Here is a 14,832-nt window from a genome sequence, read left to right as displayed (position 1 = left end):
ATTGCACGTCGAGTTACTCAGTAAACTTTGCATGAAACGAGGAGAAGTCTCGGTGTAATAGAAACCATGGTTGGCAGAGCAAAACTGAAGTCGCCATGGCGATAAGAGCAGTTTCATATAAAATCATAAAATGCCGTGTCATTCGCTGACCATCAAACCTCTTTTACTGTGGGTCGAACTGATAACTGAAGTATTTTATGGTTATTTTTCACTGAAAAAACACAAATCAACAACAGTTCTTAGTTTTAAAAAAAGGGTGAGACAATATTGTCTGGAAATATTGTTGCTTCTGTGTGATCTTGGAAGTGTTTACATCTTTGTGAAACACTAAGTACAGATGACTTTGCTTAAATGCGAGCAGATGCCGCTCCAGGGTCTTAATCATGTCAGTTAGCTGGGCCAATATACTCCGATTAAAGGGTTTATTAACCCGAAGAAAAGTGTAGTCATGGTTTGTTTGTTGCAGAGGATAAGAGAAATATGCTGCCTGCTAAGCAGATAAACAGTCAAACTACTGTTCTCAGACAGACTAGCCAAACTATGACATCACTAAAACAGAGTGTACTAGCTGCTATAACTCTGCCCTCACTTTCCTCCATACTGTCTCACACAAGGCTGAGACTTTTGCCTTGGCTTGTTTTTTTCTGGGAGCTGGCAGCCCACAGTGAAACTGTCCTTCACTGCTTCTACTGCAGATTGACTCACTTCTGATCTCTCTGCTTATATTCTGAAGATTAAAGTTTGAACTGCATAATACAAAATATGATATACTGCAAGTCTTGAGCCACTGCTCATTCGTTACACAGGAAGACAGAAATAGATGCAGCAATTTATTTAAACATGTTCAAACATAAACATACATATATGTTTACAATGTAAAAGCTGAGTTAGTTCAGTTCTGAGCAGCTTTAAAGTGAATATGTGCTCTGAGCTCCTTTCTCCTCCAACACAGCCTGAACCCTGTCAGACAGCTTTCTGTCCTTTCTTTAAGGAGTCTTCAGGAATAGTTCTCCAGGCTTCTTGAAGGACATCCCAAAGCTCTTCTTTGGATGTGGGCTGCCTTTTGTTGCGTTCTCTGCCAACATGATCCCACACTGCTTCAGTAATGTTGAGCTCCGGGCTCTGGGGAGGATTCATCCCTCCATCAGACCTGCTGCCACTGATTTTCAGCCCACTTCTTGTGTCCTTTGGCACAGCTCAGCCTTTTCTCCCTGTTTCCCTTCCTTAAGAACGGCTTCTTGACAGCCACCCTTCCATGGAGCCCATTTCTGATGAGGCTTGGGCCAACAGCAGATGGATCAGCTGAAGGTCCAGATGCATCTCTCAGCTCCTGTGTCAGGTCTTTGCTGGATGTTTTCCTCTTTCTTAAGGACATCACTTTCAGATCCTGTTCATCTGCTGTAGATAGTTCTTTAGGCCTGACACTTCTTCTTTTGTCCTCCACTTGTCCAGTTTCCTCAAATGTTTTAAGGACACACTGCACACCATGCTGAGATATGCCAAGTTTTCAGCTAACAGCTCTTTGGGAATCACCTTGTTGCTGCAGAAATCCTGTTTTCTGTCTGTCACACTGTGTTATCTTTGCTGTTTTTCACACATGCAACTAAAGAAATGGGTCTTTTAGTAACAAAGTACCTAAAGATACAATTTAGAATTGATTCTTTGCTCAGTTGTCTGTTATGTGTCGACACAACTCTGGTTCCTCCGTTGAGTTTGGTGCCTTTTTCTGCTTGAATGATTCATAGGTCGGCGTTAATTGGTTTAACAAACAAAACACGCATTCCTCTGAAAATGGTCAGGTACAAGTGAGTGAAAAATGAGTCAAATGTCCAAAGAAAATCTTTGAGACCTTCAGAAAGCCTGGAGAACTATTACTGAAGACCTCTGTAAGATAACAGGAAAGTCTGGCTGCTTTCGTGGTGATTAAAGACATTGTTTTCCCCTAAAATACCATAAATATCAACCAAGCTCCATTTCCTCTGATTAATTCTGAACATGCATTATGTTACAGTTTATACTCTCTATATATTTAGCTCTATTTAAACCTAACTTCTATTGTAAATCCTTTATTCTCTCCGTTAAGCTTGGTGTTTGCTAAGTGGTCTTTGAGCATGCTGTTAATAATTGAAGATGACGAACAAAAGATGGTGTCAAAGCACTGACTGACTTCATTACATGTTCATGCAGTGAAACTGGATATGTCCCCCCTGCCCCTGACCCATACAGCGACAGCAGCTTGTCAACAAAACACAAAATTAGGATCCGTATCAAACAGCAAAGTGACATCTTTACAGTGCAGCATAATGACACAACACATGCACATAAACAGATTTCTTATTAAATTCAATCTAATGATAGTCATCTACAAAAGTGGCTGATAGAAAAGACTTCTAAATAAATGTTTATTTTAGGGCTGGGCAACGATTAAAATGTTTAATCTAATTAATCACATGATTTCCCTGATTAATCACGATTAATCTCATTTGTACGCAAAATCCAAAAATGAGTCCAAAAGTAGTGTATAGCTTTTAGCCTTTAGCTTCATTTTAAATGTGCTGCCATATGAATGAAAGTGCCATAACATTTGTTGTGCAAACACACTTTTAACATCAGCATCTTTCTGTAGTTTTTATGTAGAAGCCTCGCTCCACTGTCTGTTTCCTTGAATGACTTGCTGCTATCAGTTGTGTGTTTTGCCTTTAAGTGATATTTTAGACTGGAACTACTACGCTGAGAAGACTATTCAACTTGGCAGCGTTTACAGATGACTTTGGTTCTGTCGACTCCGCCGTCTGGAAGAACTTTCAAATGAAAATGGCCGAGTAAAAGTTCCGTACCCTTCTCCATGTTTGGTGGATCCGCCGATTACTTTCTTTTCCGGTTCCACAGCAGACAGCAACAGACTTTTACAAAATAAAAGCCTGTGAGCAACAGACTTTTACAATAATAAAATAAATAATAAAACAGGGGTGGTCCGTGGCGTAGTGGGTTGAGCAGGCGCCCCATGTACAGAGGCTATAGTCCTCGCTGCAGCTGGCCCCGCTGAGTCCCGCATCGGACGCCCTGTGCTGCATTTCGTTCCCCCTCTCTCTGCCCCCTGCTTCCTGTCTCTCTTAACTTTCCTATCCATTAAAGGCACAAAAGCCCTCATAATTTTTTTTTTTTTAAAAAATAAAACATGCGTTAATGCGCGATAAAACATTTATCGCCGTTAAATAAGTAATGCGATAATAACGAGTTAACTCGCCCAGCCGTAGTTTATTGTGATAGTGAAGGTTTCCAGCTGCAAAGTTGACGACAAAAAGGGTCACATTCATCAGGAGGCACTTTTTGGAAGGCTTTGCTTCATATTCACCTTTGGACTTTAATAATCCCTCAGGTTCCTTTTGTTTCCTTCCACTGAAGCTGTGGGTGTTTTGTATGGGCGGCGATGCTGCTTCACAGGTGACACAGACCCACAGAGCTACTCCTTAATGCTGGAATCTCAATGATTCATTGGATGGAAAACAGACACTCGGGTTATAAACAATAATTACCCAACGGAGATTCAGTCAGGCGGATTTTCCAAGGAACATCGACAGACATCCCGAAAGAGAAAGAGAAACGGCTTCACTGATGGTACATGTTCTGTCTTTGCTTTCACAGTCATTTAGTCGTTAATGTTCAGTTTGTTGTGCTGCTGTGTGGGAAACTCACGCTGCTTCTGATGTTTTCGGCTTTCTGTTATTATAAAAACTGAGTGAAGCCGCGTTGTTTGCGTCTTTCAGAGTTTCTACATGTGCTCTTATTGTGTGATGTCATGAGATTTTCTTGCAAAACTGTGATCCCTCAGATCGACCAAAGTGGGTTTGAAGCATTGACTGAGCAGAGGAGGGTCCGTTGGCCCCCATAACAGGGAATCAAAGCAAGTGTCGCCATCCGTGACCTTCCTCCTCCCCTCGTCTCTCCTCCACTCCGTCTCGTCTGAGCGGCCGGACGCCAACAGACCAGTCAGCTTCTGAAGCTCCTGTGTGATGACCCTAACATCCAGTTTGTGCTGCGAGGCCTCCAGGGTGGCTGCGTTAAATGGAAACGTTCGGATGAAGTTTCCAACTCTCACTGGAGGGATGTGTTGTCCATTCCCTGCTGGCCTCTGACTCCCGCTGTGGATCACACACACAACATTCAACATCATGTCGGCTGTTTTCTGCGCTCCACTTTCACTTCAGTGTCATGAATACCTACCCCCAACGTGTCTGGCATCAGTCTTACAATTTATGTATCATGTTTGGGACTAAATTTTGTCATAAATGTAGAAAATTGCTCACTTTAAGTGCTGTGTTTCTCCTTTTCCAGAGCTGAGGAAGCAACAAGGAGAATGGCTGATACGGTGAGAAAGGTCAGAGAAAAGTTTCTGCAGCGACGACAAACATGGATAACTGTTGCTTATGTCATAACCAGAGGTGGGTAGTAACCAGTTACATTTACTTGAGTAAGTTTTTGAAAAAATTATACTTCTGGGAGTAGTTTTAAATCACTATACTTTTTACTTTTACTTGAGTAGATGTGTGCAGCAGAAACTGTCCTCTTACTCCGCTACATTAGGCTACAATGAGCTGGTTACTTTTCTTCTTACCTCTTTGGTATTCTACGCCTCATTATTTTTATCCCCCCGCGTACGCCTCATTTTAATGTTTTATTCTGACAGAGAGAGAGACTTCCGCCAAAGGCTCTACCACCTGACTGTGTTCCACCAATCAGACGCAGCCGTGCAGTCTGGTCACGTGACCGTACTCAATCTCAGCGGCGGGACGGGTTAGCTTTAGCATTAGCAGTCGTAGCAAACAAACAAAGGAACAGATGAAAAATGTCAGAACCAACGGTGGGAAATGAAGACGCAGACGAGGCCTCATACTGAAAGCATGTTTACCTTACAAAGAGTGAGAAACAGCAGCTACATTATGTGTCTTCTGTGTCAACCAAAACAAACGCACATTTCAGCAGAAACTCAACATCTAACTTGAGGAAACGTGTAGCGCTAAGTTTCCTAAACTCGTTTTTTAGGTTACATATGGGTTACATATGTTTTAAACATTTCCTAAGTCTCTTTTATTTTTTTATTGAAGTACTTGAATTTACCTGGATTATTTTAATTTAAGCTATTTTGTAATTAATTAAAATTTATTTTATCAATTGGATGAACTCTAATTTGCCTAAAGATGATTATTTAGTATTTTTGTCTGTCTGGTTGAATGCTTGTGTTAACAAATAAATCAGACGTTACTCAACAGTTACTCAGTACTTGAGTAGTTTTTTCACCGAGCACTTTTTTTACTCTTACTCATGTAATTATTTGGATGAATACCTTTTACTTTTACTTGAGTCATATTATTCTGAAGTAACAGTACTTTTACTTGAGTACAATTTTTGGCACCTCTAGTCATAAACACCTACTGCCCGTGTTTAATTGCTCTCATTCCTGAAAGAGGAATGAAAAAGTGATGCAGCAAAAAACGAGCATAAAGAACTGCAGGGGACAAACTGTAAAAACAACTGCTTGACATGGAAAAAGTGACATTTTTATAAATATAAAAACCATTTTCAGCTCAGAACGCAGCAGAAAAGTAAGATATCTGCAGTTTGGTGCCTCCCACCATCCCCTCCCTCCCTCCTAAGAAGCTTATGTGGCCAATAACTAAGAAGTGAAAATGTGGGACGGATAGAAACAAAAACTGTGTCTATGCAGGGAACAAAGTAATGAAAATACAGTAATTCTGTGGACCACTGCTGGTGTTTCCCAATCTGTCACGTCATTCCTTTCCATGTCACTCTAAACTGCTGCTGCTCCATTGCAACATCCAGTTTTTTTCCTACTGTCACAATATCACCGCATCAGCAAACAACTGGGTCAGAAGTTTGATTATTATTCAGTCTGACCAGTTGAACCAGGGTGAGTAAGTTTAATAAGAAATGACTCATTCTGCTTGGAAAACAAAAGAACTCAAATTTATATCAGTAAGAAGACGACCCCTGGCACTACTTTGCCATCCTACAGCTCAGAGTCGTTTCTGTTGTTGCTGTTTCCGAGGTGAAAAACTCCTATTTTCAGGTTATTTCTCTGCAGGCTGATTTCCACACATGTTGAAGTTGGAGCATTTTCCAAGTGCAAACATTACATGAACATCTTTGTGGCTTAAGGACTGCTTTACTTGTGCCACTGTAACGACATCCAAGTAATCATTAACCTTAATTACTGGTCGACACTGGAGGATTTAGTTCAGTTAAAGTTCCAGAGCCATCCTCGTAGAACTGGTTGGATAAGAATGAGTCGAGCGATCATTTTTAGCTAGTTCACACATTGTCTATTTAATTACCTGTTTGTTTTTGCGGTAATGTAATTACCTGTAAATGTTTGGGAGCCTCCAGGACTCAGCAAACCGTCTGAATCTTTGCCCCCTCTGCTGGGTGTCAGGTGTCAGAGAGGAAGCGTCCGTCTCTCCTGAGAGATCCACCTCAGCCTCTGTTTCAGTGTCACGGTTCGTTACCTCCGACATCCGAGGACTGCTTTCCATCTGGCACGATGCAAAAGCTGGACAGGTCTGTCCCTTCATCACAGAGGCCTTTGTCCTTGGACGTGGGTCGAGTGTCCGGTTTAAGGTCGGGCCGGTGCAGCTTTTGTTGGCGTTGGTTTTGAATATCGTCCCCGTGGCTCGAATAGGAGGAAGTTGTCTTTGGTAGTCGGGTCTAAAAACACGTTGTCTGGTTTGTCTTTGGTTTTGCTTTTCAGGCAGAGGGAGTGTTTGGTTTTGAGAGGATCTGCTACTTCTCCTCATCCTCTGGAAATTGTGTAGTTTTAACTTGGAAAGCACAGATGAAGAGAAACGGGAAGAGTGGTTGGCGCTGAAGTGAGGCTGCTTGTACCTCTGCTTCCTATAAGCTCTGTCTCTCAATCTGTCGGTCGATGTGTAGTTCATCAAGTCGATCAGATCGCCGATCAGCCCCTTCTTCACTGAAATGTCAGCTTGGCAGTCCAGAGTCAGCGCGGGGCTGTAGTTGACCTCCAGCAGCCAGGGTTTAAACGTATTATCAATGAGAATGTCAAAGCCAAAGAGCTCCACACAGTTTGGACAGGAGGGCACAGAGGAGGCGATGGTGAGGAGGGTCAGAGTGACGATGCTGCTGATCCTCTGCCACAACAGGAGCTCATTAATGTCCAGGCTGTGGATGAAACGCCTGAACTTGCTCATGGTCCACTTGCATCCCTGACCCACGCTCCCCTTTTCGGTTCTGTAGAAGGGACCGAACTTATTGATGCTGGTGTTGGTGAGGTGAGCGTACAGGTTACGCAGAGACGACAGGCTGTACTTCTCAGTGGCGAAGCGCACCAGGCCCTCCTGGTGGATGTACACCGTCAGCGGATTAAAGCTCTTCACGCACACGTAGATCCTCAAGTCAAACTTGTAGCCAGAGATCAGCAGCGGGCTGCTGATGTACTTCTGTACGATCACAGAGCAGTCGTAAACCAAGTCCTTGACGTCCTGGAAGATGAAGATCCCTTTGCCTCTGGAGAGGTCCACCGGCTTACAGATCCAGTAGATGGAGCATCTCCTGCTCGGACGCCGTTTGTTGTACTCAGCCAGGAAGCGGGTGTAGTCGTTGGGGAGGATGAAGGCAGCGGGGCTGAAGTCATAGAGAGCCGAACCGAATGTGGCCCTCATTCTCCTCAGGTGGCGTGCCAAGCAGTCCTTCCAAAGAAGAGCACAGATCAGTATTTCATACCGAGGTCACTTCACTTTGCTCTGAAGCTGATTTGTGTTTGTAAACCTTGTGTGTAGTAATCATTTTATTATTATTATTGTTTAAAATTATCTAGCTGTTGTATGTCTTTTAATTTATTCTTGTATTTTATCCTTTTTATTTTTCTGTACAGCACTTTGGTTAACTGAGGTTGTTGTAAAGTGCTTTATAAATAAAATTGGATTGGATAATCAGGCTTAAGGCTTGATTCACACCTGCTCCTTATTTGGATGTGGTGGCTGTCGAAAGGTGGCAAACTGTTTAGGAGGTTCTATATTTCTGCATAAATATGACATCAGATTTTCACTGAAATCATAAAAGATGATCCCAGAAGGCTTCTTGTGCAGAGATGAGACCAATTTGGAACTTTGCGATATCTCAGAGAAAGGAAAACGTTTAATTTCAGCGCAAGAACAGCCACCAGGGAAGCATGTTGGTGGTAGTGTTATGGTTCGGTGCTTTTTTGCTGCATCTCGGGCTGGACAGCTCACCATCATTGAGGGAACAACAGATTCTGAATCGTTCCAGGTGATAATCACAATGTGAGGAAACCAAGCTGTTCGGGTTTTGGTTTGTTCGATTGTTGGAACTTATAGTTTTGTTTTATCATCTGGTTCTTAGGTGTTTTTTTGCCTTTGTTGAGCCCCTGTTTGTGTGTGCATTAGCTGTTGTTTTCTGTTCAGTTTAGTGTGATCATCATCACTATCTCAGTGAAGCCTTTTGTTGTTTATAAATCAGATTTTTTTTCTTCACCTTCTCTCTTCCCACCTGTTAGGGGTCCTATCTAGCCTGATAAACCAGCCTAAATGGATTGGATGTCTAATTTAGTCTGGCACCGATCAATGGATACAACGGAACATTGTTGATGAGCACAACCCGTTGTCTTTCAAACCGCGTCTGTGCCTATAGGCCAACGCTCTGACCAATCAGCGCAACTGACTGTGACGTAGTAAGCGCGACAGAAAGCTTTGGTGGGAGGGGACTCTTCCAAAACTTTTTTTTTTTTTTTTTTTTTTTTTTTTTTTTTTTTTTATTTAAACAAGGTAAACACAAACAAGAAAATACAAACAAGTAAGGCTATTACAAAACGTGTAGATAACATAGTAGAGGCATAGTATTTCGAAGAGGTTTAAGGTATTGTTGATAAAAATAAAGAAAGAAAGAAAGAAAGAAAGAAAATTTACAGCAAGGGGATTTGTATATTAGGATTGACATACATTGGTGGGCAATTCAATCAAAAATTCCATCAGGACTTCGTATGATTCAAAACATTTCAGAGATTTTAAATATAATTGAAATTCAGATAAAAATATGTTAAAGACTGGGGATGATCTTAGCACTCTTTGTTTATGAATAAAAAATTTGGCCAAACAAAAAATAAGGTTACAACAGAGTTCTATAGTTTTGTTTTCCAATAACACTCCAAAAGTTACCATATCTCTAGAAATAGATTCAGGAAGTGTAATTTTTGATTTGATCCATTTTTCTAAGCAATTCCAAAATGTTTTGGTTTGGTTGCATTCATAAAAGATATGGTCTATCGTTTCTACATCACTCTCACAGAATGAGCATTTATTATCATCAATATTAAAGCGATTTCTTAGTAGTTCTTTTGAGGGATAAATTGCATTTAAAATTTTAAAGTGTGTTTCTTTAGCTTTGGGTTGTATGGGGAGCTTTAAATACAGAGTTCTTAACCTTTCAATAGACTTTTTCCCAAATTTACAAAGAATGTTATTTTTATTTATTTTCCCAGGGAATAAAGTTTCGTTTAGACAGCTTCTAATTGTTTGATTATTGAATTTTGGGTCAGTGAATGATATTCCATTAATAAACAGATGGGGTAATTGTGGGGATATGGGATGATATGTTATTATATTTTTAAACTGATTAGTAAATTGTTTTGGTAAGGCATTATATAATCTGGCAAATTCAGCTTTTGGGGGAAAGAAATGATATTTGGCACAAAATTGTTCATAGTTTAACATGCAACCATTAGCATCCATTAAGTGTATAATAGACCAAATATTCTTCTCCATCCAATCTTTGTAAAATAAGGATTTATTGCGATGTAGTATGAATCTGTTATTCCATATGATAGATGAGTGCGGTGAGTAGTTATGTACGTAGAGCATCTTCCAGTATAGTAACACTTGTTTATGGAACTCTGATAGTTTGATGGGCGACTCTTCCAAAACTGATGCCAAGCACAGATACGTATATAGATATAGATATATATAATAGGACAGATACGCCACTCACGGTGCATTTCCGGTTTCCAACGAGGCGATTTTGGTTGCAGTTCCACCCTCTTTCCACGTGGGGCGCCCAATTTTGGAGACCAGAATGAATGGAGTCCTATGGAGCTATACGCCCTTTCGTGCCCTTATCTCAAGATATAATTTTTTCTCTAGTAATTCGAATGTTGTTTTCGAAAGAGGGTGTTTAGAAAATACCCATGGCTGAGTTTTAGATTTTTAGAGCCACTCATTTGCTTAAAAAAAGGATTTGAAGTGTATATGACGTCATACATAGCTGGTCGACCAGCTGTCATTAGCACAATGCTAGCGCGTTGTGGACAACAAGAAGCCAACCAGTAAGAAATCAAAGGGATATATGTACTCGTTCAGTAGATTTTTTACTTGAAACCCATGTTGAGCTCTCAGAAACTACATTCAAATCTGAGCGCTCTTGAGGAGACTTAGGTGACACTGACCATTTGTAGCATCTAGCTCCATTGGGCCCCATTCATTCTGGTCTCCACCGACGCTCCCAGTGGAATTCTGGTGGAACTGCAGCCAAAAAGCCGGTACAATGGGGCTTAATACAGAGTGGCAAGGCTGTTCGTTATAATGGCTGTGTGCCAAGGCTGAATCAAACGAGCACTGTTCCATTGCCGCCGCCATCTTTCTTGTTGTGCTTTCGCTTGTCTATGTTCGCTTCCACTGCCCAACGTCGCACTGCTCTGTCGTCACTCCCTCAAAACCCCGCACCAGAACCCTCTGGCCCGCCCGCGTTGATTCAAAACACATCTCTGCGTTGTGATTGGTTTAGTTGCCATCTGCCAGATTCAGGGCAGTATTTTCAAAATGACAAGTGGATCGAGGCCAGACCCAACCGCAGGCAAAACATTTTGCCGTCCAGCAGTTGGCGCTGGTTTTCCAGGCTAGGTCCTATCATCTCCTCTGGCCATGTATTGTGACACCTAAAAACAGGACTGATCAATCGTTACCAGAAACGTTTAGTTGTAGTTATTTCCTGCAACATACTATGTAAAACTAACATATATAATATTACTTAACTTTCTGAAAAAAAGAAGTTCCACGGCATCAAATTTTTGCGTTATTTCTTTTATTTGGTTCTTTTTCTCTGAGATGAGTGAATATTTATTGATGTTTTTGATGATCTGGTTTGGCAACCCGCGGCTCCGGAGCCTCTTTCATATAATGCGGCCCCGCGTGGCTTGGGAATATAAATGAAAAAGTATCCAATTGAAGTGTATTTTATTTGTGTTAGTTTTTTTTTTATTGTAGTTCTAAATTGGAAGATTATTGTGATCTTGAAATATTAAAATAAAATTATATTTTATTATTTTTTGTCGACCAATGCGTCACACTCGCCAATATATGTCCGCCACAACGCTGCGCATATATCGAGACTTTCAACCCCAGGGAGGCCAAGTATGGAGAAATGTAAGAAAAGAAAGATATCTGAAGAAAATAGAACTCTGCGTGTTTTTTTTTTTTTTTTTTTTTAATTATTATTGTTTTAAGAGTTCAAAATGTGTTCATAACATAAATAAAATTGTCTTTTCTGTGTAGCACTTTGTGGATTTTGAAAGAAACACACTATGGTTGTTTATACAAAGCTTAAAGGTAAAAAGAAAATGTTCATTTTAGAGGTGAAAAAGTATTTGCGGCTCCCAGTGTTTCCTTTTCCATGGAAACCGGGTCCAAATGGCTCTTTGAGTGTTAAAGGCTGCTGACCCCTGTTCTAGATGCTTTACATGTGCGAGAAAAGCACTGTTTAAAGATTTGCAGCTATGTTAGAGACAATTGTTTGATGACATAGGATGTAGTGTATAGCAACTATTTCTCAAATAGGACCAATAAAAGTATTTGTGCACAGAAGTATAATTAAAGTATTGCAGACATTCTGTGAAAGATTTAAAAGTAGAAAAGGCATTTTTCCCCTCCAAAACCCCACATTTCATGTTTATTTTTAATGTTTTATGATAGAAATATGCCTTCTTTGAACTATTTGGAATTGTTCTTTGATTTCTTGTTGGTTTCATTTAATAAAGAGCCAATTTGCCTGTCCAACAAACAAAAAGAGATGTTAACCTTTTTTAAGATTTCAGTCATTCTTTTTTCATTACAATATTCAGCTTGTCTAACAGTCACAGATCTCACTTCTGGAGGTGTTTTGCTGCATTGAGTTTGATTTTAAAATACAAAGTTGCTCCTGAGGATTAAAGTCAGTGGACTTTTTGCTTCTTTAAAGACAAATATGTGATTTTTATAGTGCAAAAAATGTTGAGGTAGATCCAGGCTGAGCTTGTTTTATTCTGCAGACCAGTACCAGAACTCAGCACAGTTCCTTTGGCAGAACTTCCTCAGAGAGAGTCTATACACATGAATACATTTAACACACAGAGATAAGACATGCCAGACCATCACCTTGCGTGTGATGCCCACAGTTTTGGGATGGTGGTTGAGGCGTTGCCACGGCAGCAGGTTTTGATATTCTGAGCTGTGAAACGGTGAACCCCGCCAGTAGAGATTCCAGTCTTCCTCCTCTCTCTTTCCTCCATCGTATTCCTCCCATCCTCGCTCCAGAAGCACCTCCCTCACCAGCCCCGGACCTTTGTCGTGCATTCTGAACACGAAGGCTGCAGCCATGCAGCATCGTAAACTGAAGCGGACAGAAATGAACGGAAATGGGAATCAGTGGTATCAGCTTTCTGGCTTTAAATGGGAACATCAATCATTCAGATTTATTTGTGTAGCACTTTTCGTACTAAGTGAATGTAACACAAAGGGCTTTACATGGTGTAAATGAAAACAAATAAAAATGAGCACCAAAAACAGTGCAAAGAAGATCGCATTAACTTTATGTACAGATCTCATAAAGATTTGTGATAAGAAAAAACTCGAGTCGGATAAAAGAATCCCAAAATTGTTCAACACTAAAATCCTAAAAGGGTACTATATATATAAAAAATCCCAGAACGTAAAACCAGATAAAGTTTATGGATAAACAGACAAATAACTAGAACTAATTACAGATCTTGAGTTTGCTTTTAAATTTTTATTCTTGTAACTATTAATCATACCACAAGGGAAATTCTGCTCAGTCTTTTTGGAGTATTTGTCCCTTATTCCTAATAATACTGACCCTTTTATCTATGTATATTCTTTATGTAGTCCTGGTATATAATTAATAAAAATGCCTAAACAAATGCTCATGATGAATAGACCACAGCCACATTACTTTATTTATTGGTTAACACTCGGCCCCTCGATCATGTGGACCAAATTTGCAGACCAGATGTTGCATGATCGTGTTACTGCGGCATCCAAAGTGCCTCCCTATGGGATAGACTCAAAAATATTTACTTCAGCCTATTTCCAGACACATCCTCAACATATTCACCAACAATCATGATGATTGGATGACAGATCAATGAGTTGAGACCACTTTTATCTCATGGTGCTACCTCCAATTCATGCAGCCATGTTGCGTGACCAATCCTGCTCATGTATAGCAGCACAATGTAGGTCCATCCCACAGTGGTGTGACAGATATATGGTGTTTACCTCATATTTATGTGTTTATTTCAGGCACCAGGAAGTCTAAGAGACAGAACCTTAACCCTTGTATGGTCTTCACTTTTGGGACCCTTTGGTGTCCCTCGGGTCAAATTGACCCGGGACATATTTGTGGCTTTAAAAACAATTTTAACAAAAAAAAAAATCAATTTTATAAACCATTAACATATATTGTCTATGTCTCAATTTCAAACCACTGAGATAACATATGTTTAATTAATACAATCAGTCTCTACTAGAACACAATTAACAATGGAAGCGTGACTACTCTTTTTGTCATAAGGTTATAATTGATGTTAAAAATCCACTATACTCTCACTGTCCATTCTTAGACAAATATTTATTCATGTGTATCACAGAAAATAAGTTAAAGCGGCAGTCTGCAACTCTTTTTCAAGCATAATGCCTGGAACTGTCCGGGGATTCTGAAAGTAGTACATTAAATACCCCAATACAAAAAAAAATGAGTTCTCTAGGTCCCCTATATGTCCCGCTAGGTCCCTCCAAAGCCAGCAGGTTTGTTTACAAAATTGCAGACCGGACCGGTAAAAGGTAACCAATCAGGTTTACGAGCTGGGCTCTGCTGCCTGTCAATCACCGATTGTGCACGCGCGATACAATGTAGGCTCGTCCCCACGCTTATTTATCTGGACTATTGAACGTCATTACGGGCTAGTCTACTTACTGTGTCTTCCATGATCGCAAATGACAGGTGAGTTGATGAATGAGGAGTCGTGTAGGCACGTGCACGAGTTCTCATGTGTTTTGAAGGGGCGGGACAGGAAGTTGAATAACTTTTTATTTTTCGGTTAAAAAATAAGCATTTCTTGCATTTTGCGACTACGGAGGTCACCGTTTTCAACTTCAAGCGTTCTGATAGATCATGTAAACTGTTAAAATGCCAAAAAGTAGGACTTTACGTATGACAACAACAAATCTTGCAGACTGCAGCTTTAAGGGCATGGAGTTTCAGGTATAAAAAAAATGTATACTTGTACCATTTTTCTTCTTTTGAAAATTTGAAACTGGTCAATTTGACCCGAATACCGTACAAGGGTTAAGACAGATGTGCTGTTCTGCACGTACATGTGGGTATATAAAAAAAAAAAAAATTGGCTTTTTACTGTTACGTTTCTGGCATGCAAGTTTTACGACCCTGTGCACAGTATTAAATAATACTCTCCACTAAAGATGACTGATTCCGGCCTCAGTACTGAAGTCATCA

General features: G+C 40.4%; 1 protein-coding gene across 1 annotated transcript; it reads right to left on the bottom strand.

The window, feature by feature from the left end:
• Positions 1–3,153: 3,153 nt before the first annotated feature.
• ttll2 (tubulin tyrosine ligase-like family, member 2) lies at positions 3,154–13,922 on the bottom strand. The gene is made up of 3 exons (XM_075459541.1): positions 12,456–13,922; positions 6,382–7,724; positions 3,154–4,142 (listed from the first exon to the last, which is right to left on the bottom strand). The coding sequence occupies exons 1-3, from the start codon at positions 12,675–12,677 to the stop codon at positions 3,785–3,787; spliced, it is 1,923 nt and encodes a 640-aa protein (XP_075315656.1). The 5' UTR covers positions 12,678–13,922; the 3' UTR covers positions 3,154–3,784.
• Positions 13,923–14,832: the final 910 nt, after the last annotated feature.

This window comes from Odontesthes bonariensis, chromosome 24, assembly GCF_027942865.1.
Source record: "Odontesthes bonariensis isolate fOdoBon6 chromosome 24, fOdoBon6.hap1, whole genome shotgun sequence".
NCBI classification, from domain to species: Eukaryota; Metazoa; Chordata; class Actinopteri; order Atheriniformes; family Atherinopsidae; genus Odontesthes; species Odontesthes bonariensis.
This window is presented reverse-complemented; position numbering and strand designations above follow the sequence as displayed.

What these genes read in the sequence shown, in the direction of transcription:
- ttll2 (XM_075459541.1), bottom strand. Translation starts at nt 12,677, where the DNA reads ATGGCTGCAGCCTTCGTGTTCAGAATGCACGACAAAGGTCCGGGGCTG. An exon ending in CTGTGGGCATCACACGCAAG is followed by an intron (nt 7,725 to 12,455) that starts GTGATGGTCTGG and finishes CTTCTTTGGAAG; the next exon opens with GACTGCTTGGCACGCCACCT. An exon ending in AGGCTCCCAAACATTTACAG is followed by an intron (nt 4,143 to 6,381) that starts GTAATTACATTA and finishes TGTGATCCACAG; the next exon opens with CGGGAGTCAGAGGCCAGCAG.